Here is a 21,810-nt window from a genome sequence, read left to right as displayed (position 1 = left end):
TGAAACGAGACCACTTTCTTACACCGTACACAAAAATAAGATCAAAATGGCTGAAGGACTTGAATGTGAGACAGGAAACCATCAAAACCCTCGAGGAGAAAGTAGGGAAAAACCTCCTAGACCTCCACCGCAGCAATCTCCTACTTGATAGCACATTCTTATCAATAAGATTGTTTCTGTTTGTGATTAACTGTTGTATGTGTTTGGGTGCTTCTGAATTCAGTGAATAGATCTTTATAATTGTTAGATCTTCCTGATGAATAGACCCTATAATTATTACATAATGTTTTTCTTCAACTCTTGTTACTGCCATTAATTTAAAGTCCAGTTTGTCTGATATAAGTATGGTACTCCACCTTTCTTTTGACTTCCAGTTGCATGATAGATATTTCTCCATCCCCTTACGTTCAATCTGAAGGTGTCTTCAGGTATAAAATGAGTCTCTTGAGAGAGGCAAGATGGTTAAAACGTAAGGAGCTCTATACGTTTCACCTGCCTGCATCTATTAATCTAAATTGGACTGAAGCCACAGTACTCTGATCCCCAAGACTCTGGGAGGAAAAGCAACAGAGTCCTCTAAGAAGACAGCCTCATAGGTGCGTGGGTATGAACTGGGGAAGATAAAATAGCCAGGACCAGAGGCTCAGAGGAAAGGGAGTCTCTGTGAAGAGTCACACAGAAGCACGTAGAGACAAGAGGAAGAGAAAGAGGCTGCAAATGCTCATAGAGCTGTCTCTGGAGAAGGGAAAAACCTCAGCCCAGGATGGAGAGGGATCCTATCATCCCATCGATAACTGCAGGATGCGGGGAGAGAGATCCTTCCTTTCTAACTGGTGCATATTCCTTGAGCTCAGCGCCCCAATCCTAGGAAGTACCAAAAGAAACTGCTCCCCTACTTCTTCTACTGGGTAAGAGGCCTCCCACCTGTGGGAGTACATTTAGGGTGATATCATTAAAGTGCTTGGCCTAGTATCTGGGAATGAGGTGGGGCTTGGAAAATATAACTTGTCCCATCTGGCCTATGCCCAAGGTACAGAGAGATTTGACCCAAAAGAGTGGGTTGCAATCTTTGGTTCCAGAAGAGACTGTGATGCCACCATTCATCTCCCCACAACCACCAAGGCAGGGCCTCAGGGAGCCGCTCTGGGACCCGCAGTGGAGGCAAGAACTGCCTATATCAAACCACGCCCATCTCTGCTGGCAAGCTGCCTTTCTTTTTTTTCCAGAGCTGGGGCAAGAACAACATTGATGCATTGCCAAGATTAGATCAATTCTTGCTACTCAGATATATTTTCCCTTATCTCATTCTTATCTCTCCAATCTGCTGGACTGAGAATGCAGGACATTGGTTTTCCTAAATAGTCATACTTAACCCATTCTCTTTATGCTACCTCTCTCTCTCTCTCTCTCTCTCTCTCTCTCTCTCTCTCTCTCTCAGTAACATTATCTTCGATTTTTTTCTCCTCATCTCCTACCATAATTTCCTCTTTCTTCAATGAATTAATCCCTTTAGTCCCTCTGCCAGGTCAACGTTCAATTTCACTTCCTCCCCACACCTGTCACTTCTCTCTTTGTATACGCTTTTCCAACATCTCTGCCTTCATGCTACCCTTTATTTGAAACTGGGATTTCTGGTTTTATGCCATTAGACTGGATTTATCTTTCATTGTTTTCCACCCCCACTTTTTTCTCTTTTCTTTTTTTTCCCCTTATGGTTGGCTTGTTTGTTTGATTTGTCTGCGTGTTTGCATGCTTTTGTTCCCTGTGTGTTTGTCTGTCTGTTTTCCTTTTCAGGGCTACTTCAAAAAACATACCAAAGTACACATGGTGGAGAGTCCCAATTATCACTGAACAGGAAAATAAATAACCAAAGGCACAACAAGAGAAACCAAGAGACACCATTAAAAGAACACTTCCTGAACGGATAAGCCCTGGACATTATATGAGCCGCCATAAATATAACAATAGTCACAGGTGCAGGGTGAATAACAAGCTTCTAAAACTGACAAGAGACAGAAATCTAGTGAAAATGGTGACACAGAAGAACTCTCCTCTAAAGAAATTCCAGGAAGAAGTTACAACTACAGAATTCCTCAAAACAGATATAAGCAACATAACAGAGGAAAAGGTTAGAAAAATTGTCATAAAATTAATCGTTGGGCTTGAAAAAAGCATGGAAGCATGGAAGATGTCAAAGAAGCTATTGATAAATTGATCCAAGAGCACAAAAGTAGAATTCAAAAACTGAGATTGTTCAAACGGAACAGGTGAACTTGAAGAAGGAGTCCCAGGTGAACAGACTTTTACAGTCTCTCTCATTTACCTGCACCACCGCTGGATTCTCACCAAAACAGTTGACTTTGTGTACTTTTCATTTTATTCCATTTTCTCAATTATACCTCTCACCGTTGCTGTGAATAGTGAGCAAGCTGTCCTCAGTTATGTTACTGTAGCTATATGTACAATGGATTATTTTTTAATGTAGTCATTGACACAAAAATGGAGAATGTTTGTCTCATTTTAATGCCCTTCTTTCCCTAGCATCCTTGGTATGACTCCCATTTTGAAAATCAATGGGGATGTATATATATATATATACATATATATATGTATACATACATATATGTTAATGATTATATTTTTACATTTTCTACTTCTAGAAATTTTACTGTATTTATTTGCATAACTGATACTATATTTTAAACCACAAAATAAGTCATGCATTTATATTTAACATATGAATTTATGATGCAATATTAATCAAGGTAACCTAAAGTAACAATCATTTTGTGATTATAATTTAAGATATTATATTCTCCATTTTTTAATATTTCTATTATTTTACAGTTGCCTAGAATATAATTTAGATCATATAGTGACCTTAAAGACTATCAACTTTTTTCTGAATATATGATTTACAACTTCTTATTAGTAATTTTTTCACAACTTAATTTTATTCAATATAAGTTAATAACTTCTTAGAATTTACTTTGCAATAAGAATTTTGTTATGTTCACTGATAGATGTACATACAACATATGAAAAACAGCAGAATTTTCACTTCAGATCATAAATAGAATCATTCTGTTTGTGCAGGCAATCTTGTGAGCTATACCAACGCATCCCCATTAATTTTGTTTGTCTCAAAGACACATGCTTATAGAAAGTACTAGACCATCATCAGTATCCATATACTTCACATTCCAGGGGACATAGGTAATTGTGGTTTCCCAGCACTTCCTGCAATTTCACTGCAGTCACATCCCGTGTTGTGTTCCCAGCAAGGATGCGTCCAGGAATGTCTGGGAAGGGGAGTCATCTGGATGCTATGGCCACCTGCTCAGTAAACTATAGGAGGGCAGGAAGTGAATGTTAGGGGAACATCAGCCCTCCTGTCTGCCTGTAATTGAGTGCTACACATTCAGACCTATCCAGTTAACACCATATGGGTGCTAGCCACAAGAGTTTACCTTCAGAATAAAATAAGAATGGATCTAGCACCCACAGGCCACACCCAGGAATTGATGGGAGTCTACAGAGCAGCACACAGTGATGTGGGTTTTAAGTCTAGTTCTGGGTCTCAGCTGAAAAAGAGAATGTGGCTGAATCTAGAGCCTAGGGAGGTAAAGGAGAGAAGTAAATACTCCATCAAAGGTTCTTGTGGACAAACAGTGAAGTTCACAGAAGATAGAGGGACAGGAAAAAGAGACCAAAGATTCCTTACCTGTGCACTAAGGTCCAAAGATATGGAGACCCAAAGAAATCAACAAGGCAGATGGTTATCATCATATACTTTATACCAAGAGACAATTCATTTGTCTAGAATTTACAGAAAAAGAAAATATGTTTGAGGGCTTGACTTAGTAAGAAACTTTCAGGATTTGGGGCTGAGACAGTAGATTAGTACATATTAATAATGCATATTTCTCCAGGTTTCTCAGTTAGAAAGTACAATCACTGGCGATAAAGATGTATCTTTACTTCTTACCAAAGTTCTGGTATTTTTCATGTGGAAGATTTGTTTCCTCCTTTCAGCAGGACAGAGGAGGGTCTGAGTGACCTTGCACAGGCTTTCCCAAGTATATACAATGCAAAATAATCAGTTTGCTACTGTGGTACATTTGGGCAGCCTGCCCTGGATAGGATCTTTGGAGCTTGTGTCCCAACATGCTCAGGTCCAGTGATGAAAGTGCTTCCTCCAGGTCTGCCTGTGTTTCCCAGAGTCAACCACATAGGAGATTCAGAGGTGAAGGGGAAGGATTTCACAACTGTTCCCATATAGAATGAAACTGGAACAGAGCAGGATCCATTCTAAAAGTTGGCCACTCTCTTGTGAAATTGGTCATATGCTTAACCTTGTGACCAACCCCACCAATTTTGGTGACATAACTAAGTGAAATAAGACCACGTGTGTTGTCAAAACATGTACACAAGTGTTTACAGGAACTGTCTTTGTAGTTACTACATCATGTAAACCCCTAAGCTTTCCTACCACAGGGGAATGGGTAACCTTTGAAACCGTAACTGCAGACATCAGAAACAAGAGCCAGAACATGTGTGAACATGAATGAATCTCATGTTCATTGTCCATCATGAGAGAAACCACTGCCTAAGGCCAAACACTGGATGAACCCATTTTACCAGATGGAATCTGAAAAACACGATGCACAAGAAACTACTTGGTGTGGAAAAATTAGGGGTTTGAACAGACATGAGATTGATGCAGTTTTTGAGTTGCAGGTACTGAATTGTCCTGTAACTTGACTTTGTTCATCTAAACTAATAGCACCTTATACCAAATAAAGTCCAGTTTTGCGTATTTAAGTTACTTCTGTAAAATTCTACTTACCCTGATTATTAGATAAACTGTACTAAATTATATCCAGAAATACTTGTGTATCAACACTCTGTATTGTGTTCGTTCTTAGCTGCATGGTTGTATGATGACTATATAGATTGGATTGATTAGATGAATTAATATTGGAAGGGGGACAAATTTATTTCATGCTATGAAAGTGACAGATTCTACTGCAAGAGTGGGTACTAGGGGAATGGATGGGAGGGATGGTAATAACATCATGGGAGGGAACTCAAGGCAATGGTGGGGAAAGCTTGTGATGTTATATCTATGCAGTTTCCTTCCTCACCCTGAATTATACTGAGGATCTGATGAAAGTCCTGAAATCCATTGGTAACTTCTCACCGAATAAATGGATAAGACCAGAAGGATGACAGATGATGGATCAGGGATGGAGCCTGGTCGGCAGAAGTCTTTAATCAAGAGCCTAAAAGAAGTTGTACATGTTAGGATAGAAGACAGTGGTCCAGATCCAGGACAGCTCTTATTCCTACACATTCTAGGACTATGAACATATTGTCTACAATTTCTTGATAGGCTTATATTATTTATATCCCAATAATTTCCAGGTCACACACTCCATTTTCATCAAGGGGTTTGTTTGAGTGCCATTAACTTCTTAACAACGTTACTAGTGGTCTCTGTGTCGTATCAGAGAACAGTCAACCACTTTCTATGATGTCAGATCTTTCTCTGTGAGTTAACAGCCTCCTATATGAGGTGCAGATTTCTCAGGAGAAAGGAGGCACCCTCCACACATGGGAATTCTATCTGCAGATGACAGAGAGTGTGCTCGTGCATTGGTGTCTGTGCACATCAGAATGTAGGCACTGCTTCCAAGATTTTCGACTGAGCAGTCAGAGCCCGTCACCAGATAACTATCAGGATCAGGTCTCCAGGCGTGTCCATACTCCACAGATAGTTGTTGGTTGAAGTTAATGCATCAGTGTGGAAACTAAAACAAACATATTGGGAATCAGTGTCCTTTACTCATTATTATATTTACAATAGAGTGGACATCAGTATATATTTTATGTGGAATTATGTATGGAATGACTGTTACTTTTGAGTATTGAAGATATTCAGTATTTAAAGATTAGGTTTTGAAAGTTGTCTACCCAAAGTGTGCATCCTTTTAAATATCCTTTTGAAAGATGGATTATAGAGAATTGTGATCCACTCATTTGATTATTATTTATTTTTATGTTCAGAGAGCTCAAACCAATTCTTGATCTTCCTCCAACAAAACTGATACACCAAGTGCTCTCCCAACCCCAGACCAACATGCCTTGTGGAATCAACAAAGAGATGCACACAGGTGGTCCTGGAAGAAACAGGGAAGCCTGATTCAGCCCCTGTCCACTGATAAAGACATGCTCCTACCCACCTGTGCAAATGTCGCCTCAAAACCAAGAATAAAATACACTCTCAGGCAGTGGGAGGCTACACCTCTCTCCTCACACAGGGCTGAGGTCTTTGGGGAAGGCAAATTGTGTTCTATAAACAGAGGAGAATCAAGAACCTTCCCTGTGCCTCGTGACATCTGTCTAAGGTGAGGATCTCAGATGTCTGATGTGAAACCTTAGGGATGAGTGCGACTGGTAATGACTGGCACAGGCTGAGTCTTCTTGTCCCCAGGTGTCCTGTACCAGGTGCATCTGCAGGAATCTGGCCCAAGTGTTGTGGTACTCACACATCCTGCACCTCACTGGCCGTGTCTCTGGTTTCTCCAGCTCAACCAGTAATTTCTGGTGGAATTCGATCCACTGATTCCAGGTGAGTGTGTGGAGTGGATGGCTCATATATTATCATATATTGTAAAGTACATACCACAGCCCAGACCATGAGAGCCACATGTCCATCTCTTAGTTAGTTTGGCTGGAAGGAAGAATGATAAAGTAGGTGCTTCCCACACCCTTGGAAGTTCCCCCAAGATTAACAGGAATGTGATCACAGCCAATTAAGGGCTAACAGGACAGGATAAGCCTAGCTATAGAGCTGACTCAAAAGCAACAAGGGGACTTCTGAGAGCTGAGCATGAGTCCAATACTTTTAACTTGCCCTTAGGTTACCTAGAGGTCATCAGAAAGCATTCATAACACCAGGGGCCACTCAGCTCTCCTGGGACACTTAGGTTAGCAGAGGAAGCTGAGGACATCAGGGTCACTCAGGTCTCTGGGGAGCACTCATACCTTTAGAGGGTGCTCAGATCTCCAGGGGCATTCATGTCATCAGTTGCCACTCAAGTTACCTGGGGACTCTCAGGTATCCTGAGGGCACTCAGTTCATCATGGAGCACACAGAACTCCAAGGGCCACCTGGTCACCTGGCACTCTCAGATCACCTGGGGACTCACAGGTCACCAGGGGACATCTGGGATCTCAGAGCTCATATACAGAACCAGTAGTGTTTCAGAGTCAGTTTTCCTTGAGGCATCTTTCTCATCATGTCCTACAAACCTCATCCTGACCAGTAAACAGACAAACTCTTTGCTAAAACTTGTACAAACACAGATATCTTCTCATATTGAGAGCGAATGGTCAAAATAGCATTACATTCCTTGATAGAGACCAAGCTTTGGGATTAATCAACTCAAATAATCATAACAGTGCCTCACAGGTACAATGGCCACCATTTAAAATATATATAAGTCATTTTCAAACAGAGGAGACTGACTCATTCATGTGATCTAAATTTAGTTCATTAGAGGAACTCCTCTCTCCTTGTATCTGCTCTATGGTGTTCCTTTGATGTCTATGAAGAGAGACCATCATTAATGACCCTCCCAGTTGTTCAAACCCCACAACGTCTTAATCAGCTCTATGACTGTCTCTCAAGATTCACAGTATCTCCATGTTCCTGTGGAAGAAAAGAGTTATTTCTACCCCTCACTCCTTTTTTTCCCCTGTGGGCCGGAGACACCCGGTGGGGAGCCATCAGTATCAGTGTTTATACTAAGTCCAGCCTTACAAGATGGCAGCCAAGGGTCCATTTTCCTGGAATAGTTTGGGGATCTTCCACTCGATCCACCTGTCTCCTGCACCTGCCTCTTCCCACAACATGAGGCCCAGAACTTCCTCACACCTAGCTGGAAATGAAGTCAGCTATATGGGAAAAGATTAGGAACTGGATGTGGTGAGTTATTTTCACCACCCTGTTTTCCATAGTAGCTGTACTATGTCATACTCCCATAGAGAGAATTCTAGGATTGCCTGTTCTCCACATCCTCACCAACACTTGATATGTTCTCACTGGGTTTGGTTTCTTTTATAATAGCCTAGTGAACAGCTATAAGGTGATATCTCAGTGGTTTGGGAAAGGATTTCCTGATGATTAAAGATGTTGGACATCAAGTCATATGCTGGAAGACATTTATTCATCTTTTATAGAGAAATGGGTATTTATATGCTAGATCCAAATTTTAATCAGGTGATTTATATATTGTTATGATTATAATTGTGATTTTTGCTAATGACATTCAGGAATCCCTCCTGTAGTGTAAATATTAACTCCTTTTCAATATATTTCATATAATGTCTCCCATTTTATAGACTACCTTATTGCTCTGCTAACATTTGCTTTGCAACTTTTCTAGTTTGATGTAATTCCCCATTGTCGGCCTTTGTTCTCTGTGATTTTGCTTCTATATCAAATAGATCATTGTCAGGTGAGTGTCATGCCGGTTGTCCTTTGTGGGTATTTTTGAAGGTATTTAGAGTCAGGTGTTCTGCTTAATCCATTTTGAGTTTTTGCGTGTGTGTGTGTGTGTGTGTGTGTGTGTGTGTGCGTGCCAACATATTATGGTGTAAGATTATATCCAAATGTTATTACTTTGCATGAATATATCAATACCATTTCTTAATGTTTATTTTATTTTTGAAGAAGAGAAACAGATCATGAGCAGGGCAGGCACACAGAGAGAAAAAGATATAAAATCCAGGCTCTCAGCTGTCAGCCCAAAGCCTGATATGGTACTCAGATCCACAAACCATGAGATCATACGTGAGCAGATGTCAGATGCTTAACCGATTGACCACCCAGGGATTCCTAGTCAACACTATTTTTTAAGAGACACTATCCTTTCCCCACTGTGAATTGTTGGAAATCTCATAGAGGATTTGATGACTACATCTGCACATTTTTATTTCTGGACTCGGAATCTGCTTCACTTGTCTGTATGTTTCACTGTATTCCAGCAGCACACTGTTATAGGTAATGTATATCTACAATTCATTGATTTCTTTCTTTTAAAAAGAAATGTGTGAGGTCTCCAGTTTTGCTTCTCTTCAGGATTTCTTTGTTACTTCCATGTGTTGTGTTTCCATTTGAATTAGTATATTTTTCAGATTCTTTAATAAAACCATTGGTATTTTTATTGACTTAAAAAGATAAACATAAAGTTAACAATGAAAGATAAAGCAGAGAAAAAAGTGACTATTAAAAATACTCAGAACAAATCAACTACATAAAAATTTATATTTGGAAACCATAAGAAACATAGATAGCCTAGAGAAATATGTAAGACTCAAACAAATGCAATCAGAATTGCAAGAAGAGATATATCTGAACTAAAGACTTGAAAAGGATCATAAAAGAAAAATTTAGATATTTATAAGCCAACAATTAGATCACCCAAAACAAATTACACATTTTCCAGAATTATGTAAACCATCAAGACCATTTCAAGAAAAAATACAAAATGAACAAGACAAAAATTAATAAGATTTCCTTAATCTAAAACCTACACACTCCAAAAAACAGCCTAGAATTACATGGCTTTTATTAAAATTTTACCAAATATTTAAAGAAGGATTAACACCAATATTCCTCAAAGTATTGCAAAATACTGATATAAAATAATATTCCAAAATGCAGCTAATGAGGGCAGAATTCCTCTCACATCAAAGCCAAGGGAACACAGCACAAGAGGGGAAATTACAGGCCGATATCTCAGATTAACATACATACAAAATTTGGTGATAAAATCCGAGCATACAGAATCCAACAGCACACTGAAGGATCATACATGATAAACTAGCATGATTCGTCCCTGGGAAGCAAAGATCCTTCAACATACAGAAATGTATAAAAGTGATGCTCTACATTAACAGAGAGAATAAGTGAATCTATACCATCCATAACTAACTCATAAAAACATTAGACAAAATTCAACGCATGTTCATCATTTTAAAATAACCCAATTAAAAAGGAACAGAAAGAAATTACCTCCACGTGGTTGTGGCCATTATGAAAAGCCCAAACCCAACAGCATATTGAGCAGTAAAGTAAGAAGCCTTTCCTGTCATATCAGGAGCCAGGTAGTGATGATCACCCCAATGTAAGCAGTCAACATGATAATGTGAAGAATAAATATGCCACCCCAAATGATGTCATCTTGTGACATTGTTTATTTGGGTGACAGTTACTTGAGAAATAGTCCAAGGACACTAGGACCCTCCATTGTCCCCTGACAACAGGAAATAAATCTCCCTTGAGAAAGTTTCCTTTCCTGTACCAGAAGGGGAGAACCATCCTTAGCAAGGGGATAAGGAATGTAGGGGCAAGAAGGCTGTGCAAACAAACCCAGTTACTTGGTGACTAACTTAATACTCAAAAAACACACGTTGGCTTTAACTCTTTACAAATCCAATGTTTTATTGTCTGAAAGTCACAAGTGCCACCTGCTTTGTTCCTTCTCCGGGTGTCATATTATTAGGATGCTCATGTACTTGCAAAATGAAATTTATTCTCTCCCATAGATCTGTCTTATGTCAATTGAATCCTTAGACTGGTAAAAACACAGAGCAAAGAAGGGAAAAGCTTTCTGCTTCTAAAACTGGAATATGTACCCAGAAAAATTAGACAATGAGAAGAAATAAGACACATTTAAATCAGTAAGAAGAAAGGAAAATCACCTGTTTGTAGATATGATCTTACACATAATGAAACACTTAGAGACACCACAAAAAATCTTAGAACCAATTTTTTAAAACGAAAAAACGTTCAGGATACAAAATTAACAAGAAAAACTCTGTGATTCCACAAACCAGGATGAAAATATATGCAAAAGAAATAAAAAAATTATACAATTTAAAATGGCACAAAATAAAGTATTTTGGACTAAACCTCAAAAAGTATGTAATATACTTGTATTGTGAAAACGACCTTATGTTGATGAAAGACAAGTAAAAATGCACACGTGCCTCCAAATAAAACTCTGTTCACAACTATAGTTCATACTGTCACAGCGTCATTTACACAAACTAACCTAGCAGTGCCTCCTTAACCCTCTCATTCGCTTTTTAAAAATCAAGTCTAAGTCTGGAGTTTGATATATAGTCAAAGAATATGCAAATAGGGCCCTTTCTGTGCTGATTAAACCAGCCCAGCCAGGACCCTACAGCTGGGAGAGGAGCCCCAGCCCCAGGAGTCCCCATTCTGTGATCAGGACAGAACTCAGACATCTCACCATGGACTTTGTGCTTGGCTGGGTTTTCCTTGCTGCTGTTCTAAAAGGTAATTCCTGGTGAACGCGAGACACTGAGTATGTGAGTGGATATGAGTGAGAGAAGCATGGATGTGTGACAGTTTCCTGATCAGGATGTCTTGTGTCTGCAGGTGTCCAGTGTGAGGTGCAGCTGGTGGAGTCTGGGGGAGGCCTGGCGAAACCTGGGGGCTCCCTGAGACTCTCCTGTGCAGCGTCCGGATTTGACTTCAGTAAATATACCATGTACTGGGTCCGCCAGGCTCCAGAGAAGGGGCTGGAGTCGGTCTCATATATTAGTACTAATGGAGGCACAAACTATGCAAACTCCGTGAAGGGCCGATTCACCATCTCCAGAGACAACGCCAAGAACACGCTCTCTCTGCAGATGAACAGCCTGCAAGTCGAGGATACGGCCATGTATTTCTGTGCGAGTGACACAGTGAGGGGAAGTCAGTGTGAGCCCAGACACAAACCTCCCTGCAGAAGGGGATCAACACCACCAGGGGGTGCAACCTCTGCACAATTCTGGTTTCTATTTCCTGGAGCAGGTGCAGATAGAGGGTACCGGCAGGTTTCCTGTCAGGGTCTGGGGCTTCCTTTTCACACAGCAGTTTCCCCTAGAGAGCTCTGATGAACACAGGATTCTGTGCTTGCCTATTCACTCTCTGTATTAGAATCTTTGTTTCATAGGCAAACTACACTAACATGCACAAAAGACACAGTTGTTTGCACTTCCTTATTCCTGTCCCTAAACATGATTGAATACATATATGATAATGAAAACAACCAAACCTTTACAGGAGTCCCAGATGCACTGACTGTGAAGCTAGGACCACAGGATCCCACAGGTCCTCATCATCCTCACTCAACTATTGTCCCAATCAAACAATTTGACACTTCCTTCGTGGCACTTTGCTATTCAGGACTTTAAATGAATTCCAATTTATTCAATTTCTCTAAACAAGAAATAAATCATCTGTTCCTGAGGAACAGAACCAAAAGCACATTAGTTACATGATAAATATGATGAGAGGTTCCATGATCTACTATCACAACCTGAAGGCCCAGGAAAGACCAGTGATGTAATTTTCATCTCATTCTGAACTAGTGTCTAGTCTGAGAACATGGGAACTTGATGACGTGACTCGAGCTGGGGGCAAGACAGTGGAGAAGTACACCTCCGCCCTCTGGCAATTATCAAACTGAGAAGAATTAAAAGCCACAACTTTCTGTTTTCCAAGAACAGAGTTGCGGGCACAGACTCTTTTTCATAACAGCCCCATGGATGACTGAGTGCCTGCAAACTGGGACCAGAGACTCTGGGGGAGAGAGTGCCGGCCCAAAGCCGGAGAGAAAGTGCCCAGAAACTTGGCGCCAGGCCTGCAGAGAGCCCTGAGTCCAGAGGTGGCACAGAACAGTGCAAGGCCACATGAGGGATGGCCGTGTAGCCTGGCAGAGATCTGAGGGGATGAGAAGGAGAGTCTGAAATACTCATAGCACAATCTCTGGAGAGGGGAGACCTTGGCCCTGGACAAAGACGCTGGGCACATGGAGAGAAATCCATTGCCCTCAGCGGGCGTGTTCTCTTTTGGGCTCGGCAGTTCCCAAGTTTAGTTGGAGCCAGGGAAATACCGTCTCCCCAATCCCCCTACTCAATCCTGGCCAGAAAGCTGCCTGCCTGCGGGAGATCATTTTAACTGTGGAGGCACCATTAAAGTGCCTGGACTAGGATTTAGAAACCTCACAGGACTTAAAAAACCCAAACAATTTGACCCCTTCTCTCCCCGTGGCACGGGGAAGTTGGTCTCAAGAGAGTGGCTAGCAATGCAGTCTGAACAGGGCTTGGGGTGCCACCATTTTTCAGCCCACAAACACTAAGGAGAGCCTCAGAGAGCAGCCCATGAGACCCGAACTACCCACATCAAACCTGGCCCATTCGCCCTGGAGAGCTGCCTTATTTTGCTTACTATTTTTATTACTATTAATTTTGTTCTTTTCTTATTATTTTTATTTTTCAGAAGTTTTCCTTTTTCCCCGTTTAATATTTTACTATTACCTTCTTTTCTCCCTTTCGCCCCTGTAGTCTGGGAAAGATCAGCATTTACACACTGCTGTGCTTAGATCAACTCTTACCATCCAGATATTTTTTCCTTTATCTCATTCTTATAACTCCCTTCACAGGTTTTATGCTCTCAGACTGTCCATTACTGCTGGCTGTCGCTGTCCCCCACCTTTTTTGTTCCATTCCTGTCCTCTCTTTTCTTTCCTGTTTCTTTTTTTCTTTCCCCTTTTGGTTTGCCTGTTTACTTGATTTGTGTGTGTGTTTGCATGTTTGTGTTCCCTGTGTGTTTGTCTATCTGTTTTCCTTTTCAGGGCTACCTCAAGAAATAAGCCAAAGCACACATAGTGGAAAGACGCCAATATCACTGAGTAGGAAAATAAATTAAACAGAGGCATAACAAGAGAAACCGAGAGACACCGATAAAAGAACATCTCCTGAAATGACGGACCCTAGACAGGCAGAGAGCCTCCTTTAGTAGAGCAATACTAACAGGCACACAGTGCAGAATGAGTTTTAAAACTGACAACAGACAGAAAGCCAGCCAAAATGATGAAATGAAAGAACTCTCCTCTAATGAAATTCCAGGAAGGTATCACAGCTACAGACTGCTCAAAACAAACACAGGCAACACAACTGAACAAGAATTTAGAACAATTGTCATAAAATTAATTGCAGGGCTTGAAAACAGCATAGAAGGCATGAGAGAAGCTATTGATACAAAGACTAGAGACCTTCAAATGGCTACAAATGAGGTGAATAATAAAATGGAGGTGCCACTCCATGGATAGAAGAAGCAGAGAGGAGAATAGGTGAATTGGAAGACACAGTTATAGCAAAGGAAGAAGCCAAAAGAGAGAGAGAGAGAGAGGGAGAGAGAGAGAAAGAGGAAGAGAGAGAGAGAGAGACAGAGAGAGAGAGAGAGAGAGAGAGAGAGAGAGAGAGAGAGAGAGAGAATTGATACAGGAGCACAAAAGGAGAATTCAAGACCTGAGTGATACAGTCAAAAGGAACAATATCCAAATCATAGTAGTTCTTGAAGAGGAATAAAGAGAAAAAGGTCCTGAAGGGTTCTTGATCAAATTATTGATGAAAATTACTCCAATCTGAAGAAAGAGAAAAACATTGAAATTCAAGAGGCACATAAAACTCCCCTAAGACATGACATGAACTGACTTTCATCACAACATATCATAATGAAATTGGCAAAATATAAAGACAAAGAGAGAATTCTGAAAGCAGCTAGGGATAAAAGTGCCCTAACATACAAAGGGAAACGTATTAGAGTGATTACAAACCCATCTACTGAAACTTGGCAGGCCAGAAAGGAATTGCAGGAAATCTTCAATGTGATGAATGGGAAAAATATGCAACCAAGAATTATTTATCCAGCGAGGCTGTCATTCAAAATACAAGGAGAGATAAAGGTTTTCCCTAATAAACAAAAGTTGAGAGAATTCATCACCACTAAACCAGCCCTACAAGAAATCCTAAGAGGGACTCTATGAGAGAAAGATAGCAAGGAATATATGATACCAGAGACATCAGTGCAAACGTGAACTTTACAGAGAGCACAGCAAATCTAAAGCCACATTTTTCAATAATAACACTGAATGCAAATGGACTGAATGCTCCAGTCAAACAACACAGGGTAGCAGAATGTATCAAAAACCAAAATCCATCTATTTGCTGTATCCAGGAGAGTCACCTTAGACTTGACGACACCATCAGATTGAAAGTATGGGGATGGAGAAATATCTACCATGCGACTGGATGTCAAAAGAAAGCTGGAGTAACCACACTTATATGGGACAAACTGAAATTTAAAGTAAAGGCAGTAACAAAAGATGAAGAAGGATATTATATAATAAATACAGGGTCTCTACCTCAGGAAGAGCTCACAATTATAAATATCTATCCACCGAATTTGGGAGCAGCGAAATACACTAAACTACTAATCACAAACAGAAACAATCTTATTGTTAAGAATGTGCTAATTACAGGTGACTTTAATACTCCACTTACAACAATGTATAGGTCAACCAGATAGAAAATCTGTAATGAAAAAATGGAATGGAACGGCACACAGGAACAATTGGAATTAATAGATATATTTAGAACTCTGCATCCTGAAGCCAGAGAATTCACTTTCTTCTCGAGTGCGCATAGCACATTCTCCAGGATTGATCACATACTGGGTCTTAAACATCCCTTCAAAAATATAACGAACTGAGATCATACCTTGCACACTTGCAGACGACAATGCTGTGAAACTTTAAATCAATCACAAGAAAAAGTCTGCAAAACCTCCAAATATGTGGAGGTTAAATATCATCCTACTAAGGATGATTGGGCCAATCATGAAATTAGAGTAGAAATTCAAAAATATATGGAAACAAATGAAAAAGAAAATACAACAATCCAAACTCTCTGGAACGCAGTAAAGGCAGTCCTAAGAGAAAAGTTTATTGCAATCCAGACATATTTCTTCAAACTAGAAAAAGCACAAACTGATACTAACAGAGCACCGAAGGAAACCAGAAAGAGAGCAGCAAGAGCACCCCAAACCCAGCAGAAGAAGAGAAATAATAAAGATCAGGGCAGAAATAAACAATACAGAATCCACAAAAACAATTCAACAAATCAATGAAACAGGAGTTGGTTTTTTGAATAAATAAACGAAATTGATAAACCTCCATATGGCTCCTCAGAACGAATAGGGAAAACACCCAAATAGACAAAATCATGAATGAAAATGGATGTATTACAACTGATCCCTCAGAAATACAAGCAATAATCTCAGATTACTAGGAAAAATTATATGCCAACATAGTGGACAATCTAGAAGAAATGGACACATACCTAAACGCACATGCACTACCAAAATTAAACGGGAAGAGATAGAAAATCTGACCAGACTCATACCAGACTCATAAATAGTGAAGAAATCTAATCAGTTATCAAAAAACTCCCAAAGAATAAAAGCCCAGGGCCAGATGGATTCCCAGGGGAGTTCTACCAGGCATTTAAAGCAGAGTTAACACCCATCCTTCTCAAGTTATTCCAAAAAATACAAATGGAAGGAAGTCTTCCAGACTCATTCTACGAAGCTAATATCACTTAGATTCCTAAGCCAGACAGAGACCCAACAAAGAAAAGAAAACTAAGGGCCAATACCTTTAATGAATACAGATGCAAAAATACTCCACATGATACTAGGAAATTGAATTCAACTGCATATAAAAAGGATTATCCATCAAGATCAAGTGGTATTCATTCGGGGTTACAGGGCTGGTTCAATATTTGCAAATCCAACAATGGGATACATCACATTAACAAAAGAAAAGATAAAAATATATGATCCTGTCAATAGATGCAGAAAAAGCATTTGACAAAGTACAACATCACTTCTTAAAAAAACCCTTGAGAAGGTTGGGATTGAAGGAACTTACTTAAACTTTATGAAAGCAATTTATGAAAAGCTCACAGCTAATATCATCCTCAATGGGGAAAAACTGAGAATTTCCCCCCTGAGATGAGGAACACGACAGGGATGACCACTCTCGCCACTGTTATTTAACATAGTGCTGGAAGTCCTAGCATCAGCAATCAGACAACATAAAGGAAATAAAAGACATCAGAAGTGGCCAAGAGGAAATCAAACTTTCACTTTCACAGATGATATGATATTCTTCATGAAAAATCCGATCGACTCCACCAGAAGCATACGAGAACTCATCCATGAATTCAGGAAAGTTGCAGGCTACAAAATCAATGTACAGAAATCGGTTGCATCGTTATACACCAAATATGAAGCAACAGAAAGAGAAATCAAGAAATGGATTCCATTCACAATTGCACACACACACACACACACACACACACACAAAACCCATAAAATACCTAGGAATAAACCTTAAAAAAAGATGTAAAATACCTGTATGATGAAAATTATAGAAGAATTATGAAGGAAATTCAAGAAGACAAAAAGAAATGGAAAAACATTTCGTGCTCATTGATCAGAAGAATAAACATTGTGAAAATGTCATTATTATTCAAGGAAATCTATATAATCAGTGCAATCCCCATCAAAATTGCACCAGTATTCTTCTCAAAGCTAGAATAAACTATCTTAAAATTCATATGGAACCACAAAAAACCCTGAATAGCCAAGTAATATGGAAGAAGAAATCCAAAATGGGAGGCATCACAATCCCAGACTATAGCCGCTACTACAAAGATGTCAATATCAAGACAGTATGATACTGGCACAAAAACAGACACATAGACCAATGGAATAGAATAGAGAGTTCAGAACTTGACCCACAAATGCATGGACAATTAAACTTTTACAAAGCAGGAAAGAGTATCCAATGGAAAAAAGACTGCCTCTTTTATAGGTGGTGCTGGGAGATCTGGAAAGCAACATGCAGAAGAATGAAACTAGACCACTTACTTACATCATTCCCAAAAATAAACTCAAAATGGATAAAGGACCTGAATATGATACAAGAAACCATAAAAACCTTAGAGGAGAAAACAGAAAATGGCCTCCTTGACCTCAATCGCAGCAGTTTCCTACTCGACACATCCCAAAAGGCAAGAGAAACAAGGACAAAAATGAACTATTGGGACCTTATCAAGATAAAAAGCTTCTGCATTGCAAAAGAAACAATAAAAAAACCCTAATAGGCAAAGAACAGAATGGGAAAACATAATGGCAAATGGCATATCAGATAAAGGGCTAGTATCCAAAATCTATGAGGAACTCACTAAACTCTGTACCTGAAAAACAAATAATCCAGTGAAGAAATGGGCAGAAGACAAAAACAGACACTTCTCCCAAGAAGACACCCAAATGGCCAACAAACACATGAAAGAATGCTCAGCATCAACCATCATCAGGGAAATATAAATCAAAACCACTCTGAGATACCACCTCACACAGTCAGAGTGGCTAAAATGAACAAATCAAGAGACTACAAATGTTGGCAAGGATGTGGAGAAACCGACTCCCTCCTGCACTGTTGGTGGGAATGTAAACTGGCACGGCCGGTCTGGAAAACAGTGTGGAGGTTCCACAAAAAGCTATCAATGGAGCTCCCCTATGACCCAGCAATAGCACTGCTAGGGATCCTCCCAAGGGATACAGAAGTGCTGATGCATAGGGGCATATGTACCCCAATGTTCATAGTGGCACTTTCAACCATTGTCAAATCATGGAAAGAGCCAAATGTCCATCACCTGATGAATGGATCAAGAAGAGGTGGTATATATATACAACGGAATACTACATGACAATTAGAAAGAATGAAAGCAGGCAATTTTTAGCATAATGGATGAACCTAGAGGGTGTCATGCTAAGTGAAATAAGTCAGGCAGAGATGAAAGATAATTTATGTTTTCAATAAAAGGTATAACAGGAAAAACCTAACAGGGTCAATGGAAAGGAGAAAGGTCGGGGGAAGAGTAAGGGAGAGGGAGGGAGGCAAATCAAAGTCTTTTGAATGTTGAGTACGAACTGAGGGCTGAAGAGGGAGAAGGGAAGTGAAGGGAGATGATGGTCATAGAGAGAGGCACTTGTGGGGAAGAGCACTGGGTGTTATACGGAAACCAACTTAGTAATAAACTATTTTTTTTAAACAAAGGAGGGAAACTAAACTTTTAAACATACATATAAAAAGTGGACCTAAAAATGATGATGTAATTCTCAGAACAAGGGCAGGAGGAGACCACTATGCAGCTCAACAGCTCACACATGCACATGGAGAGTAAAAATGAGGGAATGCTTCCTCGCTCTGCATTGGATGCTATTCAGAACCTTAATGCAGTGGGTGATGCCCATGCAGACAGAAGCCATGGATGGAAATGCCAATCTCTTCTCAAAACACATCACAGACATCCACAGAAACAATGGTTAATCTGGGAACCCATGACGCAGTCAAGCTGACACATAAAGTTAACCATGACAAGTCAACCTCCTGTAAACCTGGAGCTAAAAGACTGAAGATTTACAAGTCCATGCCATCACTGGGTGGAGTCTGGTGGGCATATCAGTCCTCCTGTGGAGAAGGAGAACAGAGGCCCATAGGAGGAACTGTAGCCTGAGGATCCCCTGGGTCATATGGGAAGAGAGAGTTCCTTTCCTGGAGTGCATTTGGGAGAGGTGGCACTGCCTCTCATGAGACAAGAGAGCAGACAGGCACCTTTGCACTTCCAGAATCAACAGCACTGGAACCCCTGCTGAGAACAGCTAACTGGATGTTGTCTTTTTGTTGTCTGTCAATATGACCTCCAACCCCCAGGTTTACGCAACTGCCCTTCTGGAACAAACCAGCTCCTGCCACAGCAGAGCAGACCCTCTTCCAGAGGATAAGTGGGATCCCTGTCATGTTGATTTATACAATTTGGAGTCTTCAAACCCAGCCAGAGCTCCTGGTATAAAACATAAGAGTACTGTGATGGGGGGGGTGATAACTCCATCTCCAAAAACATAGAGTGGGTTGATGCCAATATTTCCTGCCACCAATCAGCGTGGACAGACTCCAGCCAGCAGCACAGCACCAACCAGTGGGAGCTGAGCCCCTAACACCGTCTTCCCCCACCCCAACTGCTTTCCTTAGGTGCTTACTTACTAGGCAAAGAGTGCCTGGGAACCAGAGCAGCAGTGCGCCCCTCCCCCAAAGACCCACACAAATCCCCACACTCACCAAGTCTAGGGATCATGTAGTGAAGCATAGCTTCAGCTTTGGGGAAATAAGAATTAACCGCTGTTAACAAGCAGACCAAACTCACATAGTTAAAACTCACAACACTGTGGACAAGGTCCCAACATTCCTCACTGGAGGCAAGGAGAAACTCTGCAGAGGACCGACCGGAGGGACAGAGCAGCCAACTCATGACAGCACAGTGCACACAGCACACACAAGAAATGCTTCCTGAAGTGTCAGGCCCTGGACAGTATGTGAACTATTCTTCATAAAGCCACTACTCTAGAAGCAGAAAACATAACGGGATTTCCTAAAACACAGAAGAAGGCAGAGACATAGACATCCTCCTTGATGAAGAAATTTATCCCAAAGGAAAAAGGATAAAAGTCATTACCAAGGATATTATCAAAACACATATAAGTAATGTGCCTCAAACAGAATTTTCAAAAACTACCATAAGGATACTAGCTTTACCTGAGGAAAGCATAGAAGACATGAGGGATACCCTTATTACAGATAGAACAGACCTAAAAACAAGTCAGGCTGAAATTTTTAAAGTGCTGTAATTGAGATGTGAAACTGATTGGATATCATGACCTCAGGCTTAAGAAGCAGCAGATATATGAGTAAGTGACATAGAAGATAAAATTATGGGGGAAATGAAACAGGAAAGAAGAATAAAATTAAAACATTGCATCACAGACGTATACTGAGGGCACTCAGCAACTACATAAAGTGTAATAACATTCTTTTCACATGAGTCCCAGAAGAAGAAGAGAGGCAGAAAAGGGAAGAAGTTTTGTCTGAGTGAATTATAGTGGAAAATTTCCACAAACTGGGTAACAAACAGACATCCAAATCTAGGAGGTGCAGAAAACCTCCGTGAAAATCAACAAAAGCATGCCAACACCGAGACATATCACAGTAAAATTGGCAAAATAGACAGGTAAAGAAAAACCCTAAAAACAACACAACACAACAAAAGAACTTGTTAGCCTATAAAGGAAGGTAAAAGATTGTGGCAGATGTCTCCACAGAAACCTTCAGTCAAGAAGGGAGTGGCATGATGACCTCAACATGTTCAATACAAAAATATGCAGCAAAGAATACTTTATCCTGCAAGGCTGTCGTTCAGATAGAAGGAAAGATAGAATTTCCCAGACAAACAAAAACCAAAGGAGTTCATGGTCTCTAAACAGTCCTGCAAGTCTAAAAGCAACAAAGACCAGAAAGAAACAGAGAAAATCTCCAGAAACAATGACTTTAGACGTAACACAATGGTACTAAGTTTATATATATCAATAATCACAGTCAATGTATATGGGTACAATGCTCCAATCAAAAGACATAGGTTATCAAAATGGATTAGAAAAAAAAGCCAAGATCCTTCTATACACTCATTTTCTTTTTTTTTCATAATATTTTATTGTCAAACTGTTTTCCATACAACACCCAGTGCTCTTCCCCTTAAGTGCCCTCCACCATCACCACCACCTCTCTTCCCCCCTCCCCCTTCCCCCCCAACCCTCAGTTCATTCTCAGCATTCAATAGTCTCTCAAGTTCTGCATCCCTCTCTCTCCCCAACTCTCTCTCCCTCCTCCGCTCCCCCTGGTTCTCCATTAGGTCTCTCTTGTTTTCCTGCTAGACCTATGAGTGCAAACATATGGTTTCTGTCCTTCTCTGCCTGGCTTACTT

General features: G+C 40.3%; 1 gene segment (V, D, J or C); it reads left to right on the top strand.

Moving 5' to 3' along the window:
• Positions 1 to 11,275: 11,275 nt before the first annotated feature.
• LOC115291349 lies at positions 11,276 to 12,551 on the top strand. The segment is given in 3 exon segments: positions 11,276 to 11,374; positions 11,477 to 11,800; positions 12,454 to 12,551. Coding segments are annotated over 3 exon segments (468 nt in total).
• Positions 12,552 to 21,810: the final 9,259 nt, after the last annotated feature.

This window comes from Suricata suricatta, chromosome 5 (assembly GCF_006229205.1).
Source record: "Suricata suricatta isolate VVHF042 chromosome 5, meerkat_22Aug2017_6uvM2_HiC, whole genome shotgun sequence".
Taxonomy (NCBI): Eukaryota; Metazoa; Chordata; class Mammalia; order Carnivora; family Herpestidae; genus Suricata; species Suricata suricatta.
The sequence above is the reverse complement of the archived record's forward strand: the minus strand, read 5'-3'. Positions and strand labels throughout refer to the sequence as shown.